Source organism: Podarcis erhardii (assembly GCF_964252035.2).
Source record: "Podarcis erhardii genome assembly, chromosome: 18".
Classification (NCBI taxonomy): domain Eukaryota; kingdom Metazoa; phylum Chordata; class Lepidosauria; order Squamata; family Lacertidae; genus Podarcis; species Podarcis erhardii.
The window spans coordinates 11,103,078-11,122,448 of NC_138516.1; the positions used below are offsets into that span (position 1 = coordinate 11,103,078).

At 49.4% G+C, this 19,371-nt stretch overlaps 1 protein-coding gene and 1 long non-coding RNA gene across 3 annotated transcripts; one reads left to right on the top strand and one right to left on the bottom strand.

The window, feature by feature from the left end:
* The first annotated feature begins 774 nt into the window (after positions 1–774).
* LOC309333081 lies at positions 775–5,018 on the top strand. Its single transcript, XR_014152356.1, has 2 exons — positions 775–1,201; positions 2,661–5,018. It is a non-coding gene; the product is annotated as an uncharacterized lncRNA (long non-coding RNA).
* TPM4 (tropomyosin 4) lies at positions 4,745–19,202 on the bottom strand. 2 transcript variants are annotated; one of them, XM_081846400.1, is made up of 9 exons: positions 19,014–19,202; positions 15,663–15,788; positions 12,051–12,184; positions 10,993–11,110; positions 9,127–9,197; positions 8,383–8,458; positions 7,890–7,952; positions 7,724–7,793; positions 4,745–5,751 (listed from the first exon to the last, which is right to left on the bottom strand). In XM_081846400.1, the coding sequence occupies exons 1-9, from the start codon at positions 19,125–19,127 to the stop codon at positions 5,669–5,671; spliced, it is 855 nt and encodes a 284-aa protein (XP_081702526.1). In that variant the 5' UTR covers positions 19,128–19,202; the 3' UTR covers positions 4,745–5,668. The 2 variants fall into 2 exon arrangements, with proteins under 2 accessions (XP_081702526.1, XP_081702525.1); XM_081846399.1 differs by lacking the exon at positions 4,745–5,751 and adding an exon at positions 6,484–6,728.
* Between the last annotated feature and the right edge of the window lie 169 nt (positions 19,203–19,371).

Sequence of the window (19,371 nt, forward strand, 5' to 3'; positions counted from 1 at the left end):
TGCTTGCCGGAAGCAGGCAAGGGGGGCAGTTTCACCCAGAAGCAGGTGTTATAAGAAAAATACTGCTCTCTTTCCCCTTATGGGCCCATGTAGAGTCCTTTGTAGGTTCTCTATCGGTAGGAGAAAATAACAGAGGCCAAGCAGAGAATATTGAGAAGCAAAGCGGCTAGTAAGCCTGATCTTTATTAAACTGTTGCAACGGGGCGCTCCCCTCACATGCTGGAGAAGGAGGAGGGACCCAGAACATTCGTGTGCAAACTCTTATACAGTGGTGCCCCGCAAGACGAACGCCTCGCAAGACAGAAAACCCGCTAGACGAAAGGGTTTTCCATTTTGGAGGCGCTTCGCTAAACGAATTTCTCTATGGGGTTGCTTCGCAAGATGAAAAAATCTTGCGAGTTCCCGCGGGTTTTTTTCACCCCCCCCCCTTTCCTAAGCCGCTAAGCCACTTATCAGCTGTTCCGGTGATAAGCCGCTTAACAGCTGATTGCTAAAAGCCGCTAAACCGCTAATAGCGCTAATCCGCTAAGCTGTCAATGGGCTTGCTTCGCAAGACGAAAAAGCCGCTAGACGAAGAGCCTCACGGAATGGATTCTTTTCGTCTTGCGAGGCACCACTGTATAGACTTTTGAAACTGCCTCCCCTGTAGCTCAAGACCACCCCCCAAAACATCACGCATACATCACTAAAAGAGGTGGTCCCCAGCAGAAATGGGAGACTGATCGATCATGCCTTATCAATTGCCTTTTCTGGGTAGCCTGGCCATTCCTTGGAGACGGTCAATACTCAGTTCCCGAGTCTCTTACGCATATTGATAGCATGCTCAGCTGAACAGATACTTGCCAGGCTGTGTTTGAAAAGGGAGGTATAAGTTCCTACAGTCCAAAGACCATTGGAAAGCTTTCCCCATTTCCTTCCTCCTTGCAGAGAAATATTTGAGGTCAATTTGGGAGAGTCCAAATGGCTTCAGGATTGCTCTCCTGTAATATTCCAGACACGTGGTTTATATACTTACGTATGCATTTGCCTTGTACATTTGTGAACATTTCTTTTACATATATTGAGACCTTAGAATTCATATAACACAGGGGAGATGGGCTGAGGAGGAACAAAAGTAACTGCTTCTATTTCCCCCCCTGCCCTGCAGCAAATCGAGAGGATCCTGAAGAAAGCATCCAAAACCCACAAGCAGAGAGTGGAGGTGAGTCGCTGCCCCACGCTGCTCTTGCTCTGACAAGAGGTTTTGGGGAATCATTTGCCTGTGCGAAGGGAAGGGCGGGAGGAATGGGCATGCAAAAAGGTAAGGGATCCCGCAGCAGCAGCAAGCAGAGAGGAAGGACTGCAAGGACTCTGCTGTGTAGTCAGAGAAGGTCTGTCTCTTTGCTAAGACTTATTGCCTCGGGCCCTTTGGACGCAGCGTGGAACCAGGGACCTTCTGTATGCAAAGCATGGCATCCCTGACCTCTGAGCACTGTGGCCTCCTCTGTGTACTGCTCAAGTAATTATAATAATTTCTTACTTAAACCCCGCCCATCTGGCCAGGCCTCCCCAGCCAATCTGGGTGGCTTACAATAGAATATTAAAAACACAATAAAACATCAATCATTAAAAACTTCCCTAAACAGGGCTGCCTTCAGATGTCTTCTAAAAGTCAGGTGCAGTGGTACCTCGGGTTACATACGCTTCAGGTTACAGATGCTTCAGGTTACAGACTCCGCTAACCCAGAAATGGTACCTCTAGTTAAGAACTTTGCTTCAAGATGAGAACAGAAAATCGTGCTCTGGCGTTAGCAGGAGGCCCCATCAGCTAAAGTGGTGCTTCAGGTTAAGAACAGACCTCCAGAACGAATTAAGTACTTAACCCGAGGTACCACTGTAGTTGTTTATTTCCTTGACATCTGGTGGGAGGGCCTTCCACAGTGCGGGCGCCACCACCGAGAAGGCCCTCTGCCTGGTTCCCTGTAATCTCACTTCTTGCAGAAAGGAAACCACTAGAAGGCCCTCGGAACTGGACCTTAGTGTCCGTGCAGAACGATGGGGGTGGAGATGCTCCTTCAGGGATACTGGACCAAGGCTTGAAAAAGAGAGAGGTGGGGGTGTTAGGGGTTTCCCCCTGGGTTGTCATCACAAATGTCAGGAGAATTTCCCAGTCTCCCTCTTTGCCTCAGGGTGGCTGTGTGCCCTTTGTTACAGAGGAAAGTCTTTCTGTGTGGCGGGCTGGGGCCTTGAACAGACTGGTGATTCCTTGCCCACGGTCTCCCCCTCTGCAATGCATTTTGTATAGAAGTGGTTTCTAACTTTGCACATTTTGTGAAAATCAACATCCTCTTTTCCCCCCTGATGAATCCTGTTCTTATAGCCAGATTTGGGCTGCAAGCGGTGCTCCGAATTGCTGTCAAATCTAACCAGTCTGCTTGCAGAGAAGGGCTCACCCGTGCCACACGCAAGCCGGCCTCAGCAATGTGCTCAGCAAGCAATGCTTTCTTGCCGTGGCCGACTAACTGGAACGCGGGGCTAATCTGCCTTCTTTAGTATTGATCAGGCTTCCCTGAAATAGGGAGGCATATATAATTAAACGTTGGTTTTAAAATATATTCCGAGATGATTGAAGTCGCTTCAGTTGCCTTGATTTTTCATCTCTTTCTCCTTTCCTGTCCTAGGATTTCAATCGGCACCTGGACACCTTGACAGAACATTACGACATCCCAAAAGTCAGCTGGACCAAATAAGCCATTTTTGTTTCACTGCTCCCCCTCTCCCCAGGCTTGTCTCGTTTTGCTAAAAGGGCACAACTCAGCAGACATGACAGTTTCTGGGTTGGAGACCTTGTTCGGCACAACCTTCTGCAACTGGTTCAGTTAAACTTGCCTTTTAAAATAGATTAAACATCTGGATCTTACAGCTTCAAGTAAATGGCCGCTGTTCTTTACCTGCCGAAAATCTCCACTGGATGTTCCCATTATATTATCACCTATTTAAACACTGTATCTGACTCTTATCTTAAATAAAGGCAAGGAGGGCCATATACAAAACGTTTGGTTTGATCAGGATTCTGTGCCTAAACGGTTAATGTGTTTTGCTTTATTTACCGCCAGCTCATCTGTTCTCCTTCTCCTGACTGCTGCCCTGCATTTGAGGGCGTTTCCCCTTCTTCCTAGAACATGACTAGTGACAGCTGCCAAGACATATAACACCTATTTGCATCGTTTTCATTAAACCAACAATCGAAATGCTTTACTTTTCCTCCCCTCGGCAGTTGACTAGGAAAGCCCAGCGCACAGGGACTCGTTAAACATTTAAAAACCAAAACTGCTCCTGAAGAAAATTTAAAACACAGAAAAACAGCGTCTCTCTGTCCGAAGAGGTGAACAAACGTATTTTAAAGCAAAAGGCAAACGACTCCCTTTACATGAACCTATCCTCGTTGCAGTTCTTAAACGTGGAAGTCACCCAAGTTTGGGCAGAGCCGGCTTCAGGTGTGGCTAAGTCAACATCAGCCTTGTCCTGAAACACACAAACTCGCTTGCGTGTTTGAAAAGGACAGAGGCTAAAGGAAACAGACACAGGAGCCCCTCAACCCGTTTTATAAAAAGTGTTAACACTTCAAAAACACAAAACAGGCGCATGCACCAACTTTCTGGCTTCTGATTTTAGTTCAAGGGCCCCCCTCCATGCCTTTTCCTTCCTACTGTTTCTCAGGCTCAGACAGCTGCCTCCAAATCAAAGCCAGGTGTGGTTTTATTCCTGTTTGAGCCTCCCCAAAGTCAGTAAGGGCCTTGTTGGCAGTATTCAGTAAGTAGAACCATGAAAAGCAGGACACAAATTAAATCGGGGATCCCTTTTTCCCCAGGGAGGCTGTACTAGGCAGCAGCTACGGCAGCGTTTATTTGCCTGAAGATAGCCAGCATTTGGGAATCATTTCTCAAGTCTCTCACGCTTCCCACGGAAAATACTTTCCAGCAGCAGCAATGCCAACCCCACTGGATGGGAACCACCTTCTGATGCGATCAGCAGAGCCTCTCCTCCCATCTCCCCACCAAAACGCATTTGCCGATGACCTAGAAAGAGTCTAAAATGCCAAAGAAACATTCCTCCGCTCATTCTGCAGCTGATCTGGCCGGCTGGAAGTCTTAAACTCGCCAGAGTTTCAAAAAAAAACAGCAAGCGGTTTCTCATTCCCCTGAACACCGCTGCTGCTCCCTGTCCGATTCAGGGAATGGAGCGCTTCTTATTCCCAACCCCAACCTCCTGTGCCCTATGGTACGATTTCATCACTAAATCCATATTCATTACAGTGCCAGATTTACGTATAAGCTAAACAAGCTCTAGCTTGGGGGCCCCCAAAAAACCTGGATGTACATTTCCAAAATATAAGATAGAAAACAAAATTAAACCTACATACAGAAACAGTGTTTTGTGTTGTGGAGGCTCCTCTGGTGTAAGTCATGGGCCCTGCCTGCTCCCTAAAATATCACTGGTTTGCTCCTTTCTATATATAGGGTGCCGACATTCTGCATGGACTGGTTGCATGGCCACATGGGCAAATGGCTTGCGATACCTGTTGGGTCCATCAATGACCATCTAGCATATATTTAACACAAAAAAACAGTGACAATTTGTTGTCGACGAAGGACAGCTGGACATAAAAGGGCCCCATTGCCTTCAGTAGCTTAGGGCTTCATCAAACCCACATCTGGCCCCGATTCATTATGTTAAGAAATGCCCCACAAAGTAGAAATGTGTATAGGGGGGAGAAAGGTTTTATTATTAGATTGAAAGCTTAAAAATAAAAAAAAGCTATTGCCATGTTAACAGGATACATTTAGAGGGATTGGGTGGTTGAATTCATGTTGCCCGTTTCCCTTCCTTCCACCCTCCTTGCAAAAAAATTAATAAATACAGAAGTGCAGAAGCCACCGTTTCTCCGTCAGAGCACCCTAAGATTGGCCAACGGGAAATGACTTCTGCTGTTTTTGGTCTGCTTCTCAAGATGTTCAAGGAGACGAAACACACACACACACACAAAGAAATAGTATTTTGGCACAGCTCTGTAAACTAGGAAGCCAGTACGTCTAGCCTTCCCATGGAATGTTTAAGCTTCTAGTTTTACGAACTTTGTGTAAAAGAGGAAGACGGCGAAAGAAAGCCGTCTTCCAGCAGAACGTTGCAGGCTTTCTGCATAAACTTTGCGCTTCTGCAAGAGAGTTTTCTGTGCTCTTGCGATTGCAGTAAGAAACGGCAGCTAAGAAAATGACGCTAACTACCGCCAATAGCTCTGTTTCCCTGTCACCTCAACTGGGCTCATGCTCCCTGCTCGGTTTTGCACAAAACACGTGCGTTTCCAGTTATCGAGAGAAGTTAGCACCTTCGGAGCAGCCCTGCGGGAAACGGATGCCTTGGCGCACAGCTTTCCCGGTTTCGCAACGTTCTGCCGCAGAGGATTACGAACAAAATAATAATAATCTACATTCAGTTGGTGCCCAAAACCTCAATGCTTAAAGGGGGGAAGAGAGAGGATAAGAGAAGGTTGGCATTTTGTGTGATCTGAAAGGTGGGGAAGACAAGAGAAAGAAAGCAGGGGAAAAGAAGTGGATTCAAAGAGGAAGCCGCTATTTTTGGCAGGATGCTTTGGGCTTCCCGTAGTCCGGGTGCTTTTTCCCGCGCGGAGTTATATGCTGCCAAGCTCGCTGAGGGTCTGATCCAGCGTCCGGTGCAAAGTCAGGTTCTCTTCTTTCGCCTGGGCAACTTTTTCTGATGAGAATGAATGGGAGACAAGTTTATTTTGAGACGCCCGTTCAAGGGGTGTGTCTGACTAGGACGCCTCTATTCCGCCTTCTAGTTGCAACCAATCTGTTGTGGGTTTTTTATCAAGGCGGCCACCCCTCTGAATAAGCTTTTCCCCAGGCAAGCGCTTTTCTTATGCCTGGTACATAAGTTTTAAGGCAACTGGAGGAAACCAGCTGTGCCCCCCAAAATGTCGCACTGTAATTCCCGCCGCCACCATCCCAGACAATTGGCTGGATGGAAAAGACTATTTGTCTCTGAGATCCATTATTTCCAGCAAGCTACAAAAAGGACTGGGCTCAGATAGAAACAAGGCATCTTTCTTGAGGGTATGTGGAAGTTCAGGGAAAAACCACAGCCCAAAATATATAGCGCTGTGGTGTAATATTTAATTTATTTATTAGATGTGTCTACTGCCCTTCGTCATAAGATCTCAGGGCAATTTGCAGAATAAAATACGGGGGGGGGGGGGGAAACAAGGGAAAAAACAGAACAGCAAATCGACATTTCTTGCCTCTAGCTTTCAGCTTGGCTAGTTAGTCCGCCTGAGTGCTGTGAAATCTTTCTTTTCTGTTTGAATTGTTTTAAGCTATTAAGCCACCTTAGACCTTGGAAAACCGTCTAATAATAGAGAAGCAAGCGAGAGGGAGAGACGCCTTTTGTATAGGAAATGGAGAAAATGAATAAGCAGAGAGGAAATACAAGAACTTTAGGGTTTTTTTTAATGGAAGCAAGTTTTTACAGAAAAAAGGAAGACAGGAAGAAAGACCGGGAAACTTGTGAAGAAGGCACACGGAGGCAGCAGGTTCTTAGGCAGGACAGGAGAGCTGGCAGAGAGATCGCAGCGATCGATTTATGTTCCTACAAGGAAGTCATATCGTTCAAAGCGTGGTCCAGCTCCTCGCTGATCGCTTTGTACTTCAGCTTTTGAGCATACAGCTCGTCTGCCGGACAGAGAAACAGAGCGAGGGGAGGAGAAAAGGGAGAAGGGAGGAAAGGGAACGTTAAAAAAATACACACAGAAGGCTAGAGAAACATTTCGGAGGAGTTTTTCAGAAAGATTTCAGCAATAAGAGAGGAATTAGTTTGTCCCAAACACTTCCACCTATGTTAAAGCCCAGTAATTTTGCAAAAAGGACAATACAGTGGTTCTCAAACGCCTTGGTTCTCAAACTCCGGAAACCTGGAAGCCAAACGTCCGATGCAGCTGTCGGCTATTGTTTCCGGGGTGCCTGCGCCAATCAGAAGCCGCGCCTTGGTTTCCGAACATTTCAGAAGTCACACGGACTTCCGGAATGGATTAAGTTTGGCAATTTGCTCCTTATTTTGCATTTTTGTTTTTGAAGCTTTTTTGGTTCATTTGTTTTTGTGACTGTGTGGAACCCAGTTCAGCTAATGATTGATTGTGTGACTGTGGAAATGAATAAAAGCCCCCCCCCCCATCCAAACAATGACCAACATCAGTGCAGGGAAGAAAAAAAAATAAAGTTTCCTTTTTGCCATCTACAATACTGTCATATTTATTTAATAGTTCAGGGCAATGATTATTGCTTTCGTTTTATGGATAGATGGTCTCGTTAGATAGTAAAATTCATGTTAAGTTACTGTTTTAGGGGTTGTTTTTAAATGTCTGGAACGGATTAATCCATTTTGCATGACTTTCCACGGGAAAGTGCGCCTTGGTTTGGGAACGCTTTGGTTTTGGAACGGACTTCCGGAACGGATTACGTTTGAGAACCAAGGGACCACTGTACAGGGACTGAAGTGACCCCAAGACTTCCTGGTCTTCATTCTCAGCCTGACCACACAGAGGTGAGAATCCGGCCGCAGCTCAGGGGGCAGATATATACTTCCTGGGGCTAACCACAGACACACAGCAAGAGAAACCCTAATAGTAACTCAGCAACTTAAATCACACACACTTCAAACAGCCTCATACCTTCCAGGTCATCGATCGTCTTTTCCAGTTTGGCAACCGTTCTCTCTGCAAACTCGGCACGCGTTTCAGCCTAGAGACACAGAGAGGGTCAAGAAAAGGGAACTCTGACCACTGGGCAGAGACCCCAACCCACCCCAAAACCAGCTCAGCCACCCAGGAACCTCACCTCCTTCAGTTTGTCAGTCAGAACCTTGATTTCCTCTTCGTACTTGTCCTCTTTTTCAGAGTACTACAAAAACAGGGCAAAAACAGGCTCCTTTATTCCTAGGAAATCCTGGGCAACAGTTGAGACTGCCACTGATTCCCACACTCGCCAGTCACCCCGAGGCGGGCAGCACCCCGAAAGAGGGAAGCCTGAAGGATCAAGCTGTTCCCCAGCTTCTCTGCAAAAGGCTGCTCTCCCCAAACAAGGGGGGAGCTGGGGAGAGGAGCCCCCAATTCCCTGCCAAGCCAGCCTCTTCAATCCCAACCTCTGTGGCTGGAATGTGGTTTGTTTGGTTGTTGTTGTTGTTTTGCTTTTGTTGTTTTTAAGGGATGGCATCCAATTTCGTTGCACTTGTGCAATGTTGCACTTGTGTAATGACAATAAAGAATCTATCTATCTATCTATCTATCTATCTATCTATCTATCTATCTATCTTCCAAGGGCTGCTACCAACCTTCTCCGATTGAGCTTCAAGGGACTTGAGGTTGTTGGTGACGTTCTTCAGTTCCTCTTCAAGGTCACTGCATTTTCTGCCAGAGGGGGAAATAGGGTCTGGGGGTCAGCGCTAGACGTCGTTCCCCCCACTCTCCCAGGTGGGTTCCCCACTCCCGCCTACCTTTGTTTGGTTGTGTGTGTGTGTTTTTGTTTTTTTTATTTATTAATGTTCTTTATGTTACACTGGTAAACATTATCATGTTACCTCACAATATAATTTTCAGCATGCACACAAGTTTATATACCTAAAGAAAAGAAACAAGGACAAAAAACCTATTCCAAAATCATATACAGTGGTGCCCCGCAAGACGAACGCCTCGCAAGACGGAAAACCCGTTAGACGAAAGGGTTTTCTGTTTTGGAGGCGCTTCGCAAAACGAATTTCCCTAAGGACAAAATGTCTTGCGGGTTCCTGCGGGTTCCCCCCCCTTTTTCCCCCCTTTTCCTAAGCCGCTAAGCCGCTTATCAGCTGATCCGCTAAAAGCCGCTAAACCGCTAATAGCGCTAATCCGCTAAGCTGTCAATGGGCTTGCTTCGCAAGACGAAAAAACCGCTATACAAAGAGCCTCACGGAACGGATTAATTTCGTCTTGCGAGGCACCACTGTATTTACCAACACTTTGGACTTCCTGTCTATCCCGTTGTATATTCCTTTTTTACAAAAGCAGCCTTGAGGGCCTTCCCAGCATCAAGGGATACTCACAATTCGGAAACCTCGGCTCGCTCCTCCGCTCTTTCCAGTTCTCCCTCCAGAATGACCAGTTTCCGCGCAACCTGCAGGAAGTGTAATGGATCAGAGAAGACAAAACCTCAGGAGCCTTTGCAGGGCTCCAAAAATAGAGGGGCAGGAAACATCCAAAAGGAATTTCCTCCTAATGTCAAAGCGGCCTGCTGGAGAAAATCTGAAAATTTGCAAGGAGCCCATCGGTTACAAAGGGGGAAGTGGGAGAGAAGGAGACCAGAATTGGAGGGGGACACCAGTTTACGAAATCATGGGGGGGGCAGCCTGTAACACACACACCCCATAAAAATCCTTGACCTTGCCAGCTAGGGCAGCGCTTCTCAACCTGTGGGTCCCCAGATGTTGTCGGACTACAACTCCCATCATCCCTGAGCTCTGGCCTTGCTAGCTAGGGGGGATGGGAGTTGTAGTTCAACAACATCTGGGGACCCACAGGTTGAGGAAGGCTGAGCTAGAGCATGGATAGACCCAGGGCCGGATTTCGGTTTGATGCGGCCCTCAGCTGCTGAAGGTAACAGGGCCCCTTCTACGTCCAGCTGTCCTTTGTCCACAACAAATGGCCGCTGGTTTTTTTTTGTGTTGAATATATGCTATATGGTCACTTATGGACCTAATAGGTTGCACATCATTTGCACATCACAAATAGGAGCCTACACAATCCAAAACACTGTTGCTGTATGTAGGCTTTATTTTATTTCTTTTCTTATCTTATATTTTAGAAATGCACATCCAGGGGTTTTTTTTTCCTTTAATTTTTTGGGGGGGCCCCAAGAGAGTGGGGCCCTAAGCTAGAGCTTGTTTAGCTTATGCGTAAATCCGGCACTGGTCACAGACTCCACGTGGCGTGAAAGAAAAGATTTGCAAAAACCAGATAGGAACACAGGAAGCCACCAATTTTTTGCAGGGGGGGGGGGCGGTGCTGTGACATGCCCCTGCCCTCCAGGCCGGATGCAACCCTCTGAGCTGCAGGAAGTGACCTCACAACTTTATCTCTCGATCTAACGATCACAGCTTGCTCTGCAAGGAGCAATCCTCAAATCGCAGAGCCAGCGATCCCTGCAGTTGCAAAAAAACCAAATTAAATGCAACGATTCAGGTTCTTTTGCCAGAACCTTCAGATTTGGTATCACTGCTTTCCATTCATGCAACTGAGCTCTTCCTTGTTTCCATGTGTCCTAATTAAAGAGTATCAAATACTGATTTTTAAAGGGTGGGGTGGATTGTTTGTCAGACTATCACATTGATATTTTTGAGGCTTGGGTTTGAAAGGCATAGAAGGAAGATCTGTGCTGGAATGGCAAATCTTCCGTATAATTACAGCAGACACTTCATTGATAAGTAACACAATTAAATCTGTTGTTTTCTCTCTGCTAAAGTTTTGATTCCTGCTCTTAACGTTGGAAACCTTGTTACAATCACGTCTGGGTCTCTTCTTCCAGGGCTTTCAAATGTTTCCTGTTCTGCGCCCTTGCAATTTTGTCTCAACCCAAAAGCGACGTATTCTTTCTGCTTGTTTAAATATGAACAGATTCAGGAACTCGCTTCTAATAAATAAAACTCCAGAAAGTCTCTCCCCACCCCCCAATATAATAATAACCTCACTGGGTGAAAAAGAAGAACTCATTTTTGCTTAAGAATTCGTTCTGAAAATATTTATAAATTTAAAAATAATAACAATTGGGGTTTTTTTTTAATGATTCAGGTCCATTTTGCCTGTGGCAAGGAACGCCAAAGGGGGCGTTTTAGCTGCTAGAGGGGTCTGCCTCCAAAGCTGGCCCTGTGCAGCCCCCCAGTATCACTTCCCCCCAGGACAGCCCTCCAACTCACCTCTTCATATTTGCGATCGGCCTCCTCTGCGATGTGTTTGGCTTCCTTCAGCTGCAGCTCCTGAATTTCCATCTTCTCCTCGTCCTTCATGGCTCTGTTTTCGATCACCTTCATGCCTCTGGAATCACAAGAGGAGCCGTTCTGAACTCCCAGACACCCGTCCTCCCCCACCTGCAGCGCTCAGGCCCTTGTCAGTCTGCGTTTCGCCTTATCGGATGAGACCAAGTTGAGCCCGTGTGTTGGAACTGAGAGAGGTCTAATTTGGGGTCTACTTGTTCCAACGGTCGCGGCTGAGGAAGAATCCTAAATTTGGGAGGTGCAAAGGTGGGAGGGAAGACTTCCTTGCCCCTCCCCCCACTATTCTGCAACCAAGAAGGAAGTCTGTCTACCAGCTTCATCTGAGACCCTCCCTGCGCTCAGACTGTCTGGCCAGAGTGGTGCATGCTCTGGTTATCTCCCGCTTGGACTACTGCCATGCGCTCTCCGTGGGGCTACCTTTGAAGGTGACCCAGAACCTACAACTAATCCAGAATGCAGCAGCCAGACTGGTGACTGGGAGTGGAGACCACATAACACTGGTCCTGAAAGACCTACATTGGCTCCCAGGACATTTCCAAGCACAATTCAAAGGGTTGGTGCTGACCTCAAAAGCCCTCAATGGCCCAGTAGACCTGAAGGAGCGTCTCCACCCCGGACAACGGGGTCCATCTACGAGGGCCTTCTGGAGGTTCCCTCCCTGCAAGAAGTGAGGTTACAGGGAACCAGGCAGAGGGCCTTCTCAGTGGTGGTGCCCACCCTGTGGAACTCCCTCCCACTAGGTGTCAACTTTTAGAAGACATCTGAAGGCAGCCCTGTATAGGGAAGTTTTTGATGCTTGGTGTATGTTTTTATGCGTGTTGGAAATCGCCTAGGGTGGCAGGGTACGAATAACAAAATTATTATCGTCATCATCTTCATCATTATTACTACTTTGGGCAGCCTCAGCTGCTGTGGGACTACAAACCTCCCTCTGCAAGCCCCTTATGCCAAGTGTGCAAAGTCGCCTCCCCCCCATGTACCTCTCGCTCTCATCGGCCGCCTTTTCGGCTTCCTCCAGCTTCTGCAACGCGGTAGCAAGACGCTCCTGGGCCCGATCCAATTCCTCTTCCACCAGCTGGATCCTGCGGTTCAGGGAAGCCACCTCCCCTTCTGCCTGTGGGGAAACACAGAGGGGGGAGCGAGCCACTGGGGCCGGGTGATGCAAGGACAAAACGAGGCTTAATTTCACCCAGGTCAAAGAACCAGTTTGGAATACGCAAAGGGGGCAGAAAAAACCCGGTTAGCACCCACCCCATCGCTCCAGCTCTGGCTAACTGGGTGATCCTGAGGATAGGGGGGATAGTTTAAGTTTTAGGGTGCCCCCGGAGCCCCACATTTCCACCCATGGCCAGTGCTTGCTCTGGCAGTAGCCGGTCTCCTTGCAGGGCACTCCCCTTGCTTCCTACCTGGCCGCCCCCAAAAGGCCCGGAAAGAGAAGGAGGAGGACGCCAGGTGAGGGCAGGTAGGAGAGAAAAAGCAGCAGGAGAAGGAGAAGTAGGTGGTGTCCCGTCCCGTCGGAGCGAGGTCCGGCCCTGGGTCTCCAGGCGTCCAGGCGCAGCGGGAAGGAGGCGCAGAAGGAGCCGGGAGGAGGCGCGCGCAGCCCCGGGAGCATCGTGCAGAGGCGTCGGGCGGAGCCTCGACGGCTAGGGCTCTCCTCCGGGCTCCCTCCCGGGGGGTGCCTCTTCAGCCTTTCCCGGCTCCGGCGGAAGGCGATCCTAAGCGAGGGGAACGGGCGGCAGCGACGGCGGCGCGCCCTTCTCCCCCGACGGGGCGTCCCGGGGCAGCAGGAGCGCAGAGAAGAAGGAGGAGGAGGAGGAGAGCGGAGAGAGAAAGTTTGGAGAGGCGCGAAGCGGCGGCGGAGGAGGCGCCGGCTGCGCGCGCCCGGCCGAGGCTCCTCTTCCGACGGCGCTCACTTTCTCGCGCAGCTCGCGCTCCTGGTCGCGCTGGCGCTGCAGGATCTGGGCGCGGTCCTCGGCCTCGTCGGCCTCCTGCTGCAGCGCTTGGATCTTGCGCTTCACCGCCTCCAGGGAGCCCGTGGCGGCGGCCATCCCGTCGGATCCCGGCGGCACACGTGGACGCAGCAACGGCGGCGGCAGCGACGGCAAAGAGAAGCAAAGGGCGCGGCTCCTCCGGTGCGCGTTGGCGAGGGCGCAGCGGCGTCGGGCGGGAGGAAGGGGAGGAGGGAGGGGAGGACTGGGGGAGGGGCCGTGACGTCGGCACCGCTGGCGCATCGTGACGTGGCCACCGCTGGGACAACCCCGAGGACAGCCCCTTCGGGGTGGCGCGCAAAGGAGGAGAGCACCTCCGAGGTCCGCTAGCCGGGACGGGGCGGGCAGAGGCTTTTCCTCCCGGCTGGGCTGCGGTACTGCTGCTCCTTCTCAGGGGACAGGGAGCCCCAAGCGATCAGACGGGACCCCCCGCTCTGTTCGAGGGAAGCAACCCTGGACGGAGCCCCCTCTCTGCCCACCTGGACGGCAGGTGCCTCTGCTAAAGGCAACGTAGCTCGCCACGGGGGGCGTCTAGAGGGAGCCGGGCACCCATATATTTTCAAGAAGCCTCCCCCCCAAAAAAATTCCGCGGTAGTCCTCCCTCGGGGTTTGGAAAGGCGCCCGAAGCCACGCGCTCTTTCTGGGTCTCCTGCCGAGGCGCACCGGGACCAGGGGCATAGCCCCCCCCCCAATCCTCAAAAATCTGGAGCTGAGGTTCTCTCTCCGCTAGGGTTCCTCTTTACTCTTGAGTTGTTCAAAATATCCTTCCACTCCTCCTCCTTAATTTAGCTGCCTGGTCCTCTTCGGGGATAGATGCTGAAATTCTTGAAACGTTCCCCAAATTCTCCCTACTCTTTTCTTGCATCTTGGTTTCTTATCTTTGCAGCCAGAATTTTATCCAGTCTTTTATTCCAGCTGGCACCCCTCCTCTCCAAATGTCTTCGCCAACCTGAACAGGCACTTTATATTTCTTCCTCAGCCCCCATCCCTGGCATAGTTGAATTTTTTTTCGTCCAAAGCCTTTTTGGCTTTCCTACTCCTCTTTTGGGAAACCGCCCAAAGTGGTTGAGCTTTCTTTGGGAGGGGTACCCAAGCCGCAGTGCCGCCCCATCGCCCCCGCCCCCACCTAGCTTTCCTACCAGGGCCGTCTTTACCCGGGGGTCCAAGGGGTGCGGGACACCCGGGCGCCGAATTCTGGGGGGCACCAGGTGCCCGCTGCGGAAGCCGCCTAAGCTCTTAACTATCTACCTGTTACGAAATAATTAATCATTTTGATCAAGCTAGAAAAACAAAATACATATATACCTAGTTATTACCGAAATGTATACCTACTGCTGTGGGACCAGAGATTTACAGAAGATTGGAAGAAGTACCGTATTTTTTGCTCTATAAGACTCACCTTTTCCCTCCTAAAAAGTAAGGGGAAATGTATGTGCATCTTATGGAGCGAATGCAGGCTGCGCAGCTATCCCAGAAGCCAGAACAGCAAGAGGGATTGCTGCTTTCGCTGCGCAATGATCCCTCTTGCTGTTCTGGCTTCTGGGATTCAGAATATTTTTTTTTCTTGTTTTCCTCCTCCAAAAACTAGGTGCGTCTTGTGGTCTGGTGCATCTTATAGAGCAAAATATACGGTATATGACTTTTTTGAAAAGCAACTGTCATCAACAAATCACGCTAGTAGGACTGCAAGAAGTTTTGTAAGGAGAAATATATGAAGTATTACAAAGTAGAAAAAGAGAGAGATGTTGGTTATGAGTTTGAAATGTAATAGGGAAGATAAGAAATGCATACTGAGAGATTAGATTGGAAAATTTTCAGACAGGATGGATGGAAGTTAAAAAAAATTGAATAAGATGTAAAAGTATGTTTAATTACTGTTGGAAATGATATGTTAGAAAACTAATAAAAAAATGTGTGTATATATATATATATATATGTATTTCTACTGTTTCACTAAATAACTTTCGACTTTATGCGCACATTTACCAAAGACGCGCTGCACTTGTCGGCACTTGTCATTCTCAATTAACTAAATTTGGGGGTGCTGGGCAGATATTTACACCCCAGCGGCGTGTAAGCTAAAGACGGATCTGCTTTCTACACTACTGGCACCCATCAGCTTTTGCAGCCAGTGCAGGGACGCAGGTGGCGCTGTGGGTTAAACCACAGAGCCTAGGACTTGCAGATCAGAAGGTCGGCGGTTCGAATCCCCGCAATGACGGGGTGAGCTCCCGTTGCTGGGTCCCTGCTCCTGCCCACCTAGCAGTTCGAAAGCACGTCAAAGTGCAAGTAGATAAATAGGTACCGCTCCGGCGGGAAGGTAAACGGCGTTTCTGTGCGCTGCTCTGGTTCGCCAGAAGCGGCTTAGTCCTGCTGGCCACATGACCCGGAAGCTGTATGCCAGCTCCGTCGGCCAGTAAAGCAAGATGAGCGCCAGAGTCGGTCACAACTGGACCTAACGGTCAGGGGTCCCTTTACCCTTTACCTTACAGGCCAAGTACTGCTGCCTTGCCGGGCCCACTGCAGAAGTTGATGGTAATTGTAGACCAAAAAACCCAGAGGACGCCCCCCCAGCCCCAAGTTTGGCGTGGCCGGCCTACGTACATCCGTGGCTTTCTTATCTGCCATCTCCAGCTTCTCCTGAGCATCCTTGAGCGCTTCGGAGTATTTGTCGAGCTCGTCCTCAGTGCCTTTGAGCTTCTTCTGCAGAGACACCAGTTCATCCTCCACCTGCCCAAAGAGAGGGAGAGATAATATTGCAGATTATTACATACACATCACTTGGGAAGACAGGTGAACGAATACCAGTATACTGGAAGAAGCAAAGATCGCCAGTGTCAAAGCAACATCGCTGGACTGATCATGTTGTGTGGAAGCCTGGTTATCGTCTTCCAAAGCAACTCCTCTATTCTGAACTTAAAAATGGAAAGATTAATGCTGGTGGTCAACAAAAGAGGTTCAAAGACTGTCTCAAGGCATATATTTTAAACTGTAGTATAAACACTGACAACTGGGAAACACTGGCCTGTGAGCACTCCAGTTGGAGAACAGCCTTGACCAAAGGTGTCGTGGGCTTTGAAGACACTCGAACTCAGGATGCGAGGGAGAAACGTGCTAAGAGGAAGGCACGCTTGGCAAGCCCTCACCGGGATCAACTCCCGCCCGGAAACCAATGTCCCCACTGTGGAAGGACGTGTGGATCCAGAATTGGCCTCCACAGTCACTTACAGACTCACTGCTAAAACCGTGTTCATGGAGGACAATCTTACTCAGCTGCGAGGGATCGCCAGAGAGGAAGAAGAAGATAGGGCATTGGGTTGCCATATATCCTATTTCTCCCAGACACGTCCTCTTTTTCATGATTAAAATTGGATTTTTTAAATCTGGGTTTCTCATTTGGTGTTTTTTCTTTTCTTTACAGTAACCCAAGAAAAAATTCCTAGTGCATTCAACTCAGATCTAAGCAGGCCGGCAGTGGAGAATCGTGATCGACCAGGAATCTTTATAATGTTGCATTTCTTGTTTCCGCAAGGGAGAAGGAAACATCGAGAGGAAAAACCACAACAAGGCAGATTTAATTGGTTGGGTCAGAGAACTGCGTTTTATTTGAACATTAAATTGTGATGCACTTTTTTGGGGAGGGGCCGGTCAGTGACCCTCTTGCAACCACTTATGGAAAACCATCCCTTTGCTCCTTAGGCCGAGCAGCCAAAAAATGTATGCTGGAGCCTTATCTCTCTCTCTCTCTCTCTCTCTCTCTCCACCTTCCCATATAAATCCATCCTGCTTTCTCAAAGCAGCTATTTATATCATTCCAGGCCAGCGCTGGGTGCCCAGTTTCCCTGGTTCTGATGAGCACTCCCCTTATCTTGCGGCCGGCCAGCGATAAAGTTATCTGGCTGTGGGAAAGAACGCCCTGTTCTGCCCTTCGCAGTGTGTTCTTTTCAGGGTGGGGGTGGGGGGCCTGAGGCTACTTCTCACTCGCAGTGGCGTAGCGTGGGTTGTCAGCACCCGGGGCAAGGCAAGTAATTTGTGCCCCCTAACCCGTGGATTTGCGGCCCCTAACCCTAACCCCCAGATGTTGCGCCCGCTGCAGCCGGCCCCCCCTGCACGCCCCACGCTACACCACTGCTCACTCGTCCTCTTCCCCACTCACCTGGCCTTGAGCCAACACCTTAATGGCCCCTTTCCTTCCGCAGACCCTCCAAGTGCCCCTATTTTCCAGGGACAGCCCCAGATTTACAGAAGCCGCCCCGGTTTCTGATCTGATCCCAGAATATCCCGCTTTTCCTTAGGACGTCCCTATTTTCAGGGGAGAAACATTGGAGGGGATGGAATAGGACGTCCCTATTTTCATCGGATAATTTTTTCTCCTATGTTTGACAGGTGTTACGGTTGCTCAGTGTGTCACTGGGCCGCTCCCCGCTTTGGGTTTGGGGGGCTGCGGCCGAGAGACAGCTGAGCCTGGGCCTTTGGTGCCAGCTGGAGCGGCTTAAACTGCCGCTGGGGGAAGAGAGGGAGAGGGAGACCCCTGGGACCCAGAGTTTGCCAGCGCCTCATCCCAGAAGGTCAGCCTTAAACCCAGGTAGCGAGCCGTCCGTGCTCTTTCCCTGGGTGCGAAGAGCTGCAAATAAATGCCTCTTAATCCTGCCCATCACATCCAGCCATGAGCTCATCTGTTCTTCATGGGAAATATGAGGAAGGGAGGCAGCCAGCCTCCCACCAACCTCACTGTCATTTGGGGAAATTCGGGGGAACCAGTGAGATCACTAGGCTGCCTCTGTTACGTTTGTCCAGACTCAAAAAAGGATAAAAACAAGGAGGAGAAGCTTTGGAGAGTTCCTGCAGACCAAATCCTGCATCTTGGAGCAGAGAACAGGCCCTGTTTCATCCCAGCAGGGCCTTACCTGAGAGTAAGCCCCTTAGAAGGCAGCGGGAGCTGCTTCTGGAGACACCTAGCAGTTTGTGCCTTAGTGGCACGGTCTGTAGAATGGGCATAATTTATTTGTTGACTATATATACCTCTCTATAGCCGCAAGGTCTCAGGCCAGTTCACAGGATAAAACCAGAATATAAATCTACGTGCCCTTTATATACACCCCCTAGACAAAAAAACAACAACCCTCGATTACGTCCTTGGCTCTCTCCCCAACTGACCTCCCCTTGAGCAAATCTCTATTTTGCCGGCTGGCGATAATGTCTTTATTATTGTGCACAGGCTGCAAGATTTGCCTCGGCTGCAAGTAAGTTGAGAGCTGGGCACCAAGGCAAGTATCATAAGGGTGTGTGTCTGCGTGAGAGAAGTGGAGTGCTTAACTTACACAAGAGCGATTTTTTGCATTTTTGCATGTTTGCTGTTGTTGTTCAGTTTTAAATTAATTATTTGCATCCTTCACGTTGCGACCGATTGCGGAGGCTTATAGCAGGGGTAGCCAACTTCCAAGAGACAGCGATCTGCTCACAGAGTTAAAAACTGGCAGTGATCTACTCCCTTTTGGGGGGTTCAGGTAAAAATTGATGAGCTATTTTTGCTTTTTCTTAAGAAAGAGAAGGCCCGTTTTGCGGGGGTTCAGGTTGAAGTGGTTGAGCTTTTTTTAGGGAAAGGAAAGCCACGTTTATTAGGGGTCCGGGGCAAAAATGTTGAGCTTTTTGGGAGCCAAACTTGTTCAACTTCTTGAGGGGGGGGGGGACCAGTGATCTACCAGTGATCTACCACAGAAGTCCAGCAATCTACCAGTAGATCACAACCTGCCTGTTGGACGTGCCTGGTTGTAGCTTTTTAGCAATAAAGATTCATTCCGTATCAATCTACGGAGCGCATAATCAAAATAAAAGCGACGCTAGCAGCAACACTGGCGATGAATGTATGTATTAAACCTCCCAATGGGGCAACTTGCCCCCCTCTCCCCCCACATGCCCCCTCAAGCCTCTTGCCCCTGCCTTCTGCCCTCTGACCTGTTTGCACTTGTCCTCCGCTGCCTTCTTGTCCGCCTCGGCTTGCTCCGCTCGGTCGATGGCGTTCTCCTTGTCCAGTTTCAACATCTGCATCTTCTTCTTGATGGCCTCCATCTTTGCGGCTGGCGGGAGATTCTGCGGACAGAGTTAGGGCAGAGGGCAGGCAGGCAGGCAGGCAACAGGCGACTGGGGGGGCCCTATATTTGAGCTCCTGGTTTTAAGCTCCTGGCTGTGCTGACGTAGCCAACGATAAGTGGGGAGGAATCTCTCCAGTCCTCTCCCGACACCTTATTTGGAACTCGGCGTCTTTAAAGAAAAGAAAAGCACTTGTTTCCATTTTTAACTTTCCAGCAGAAGC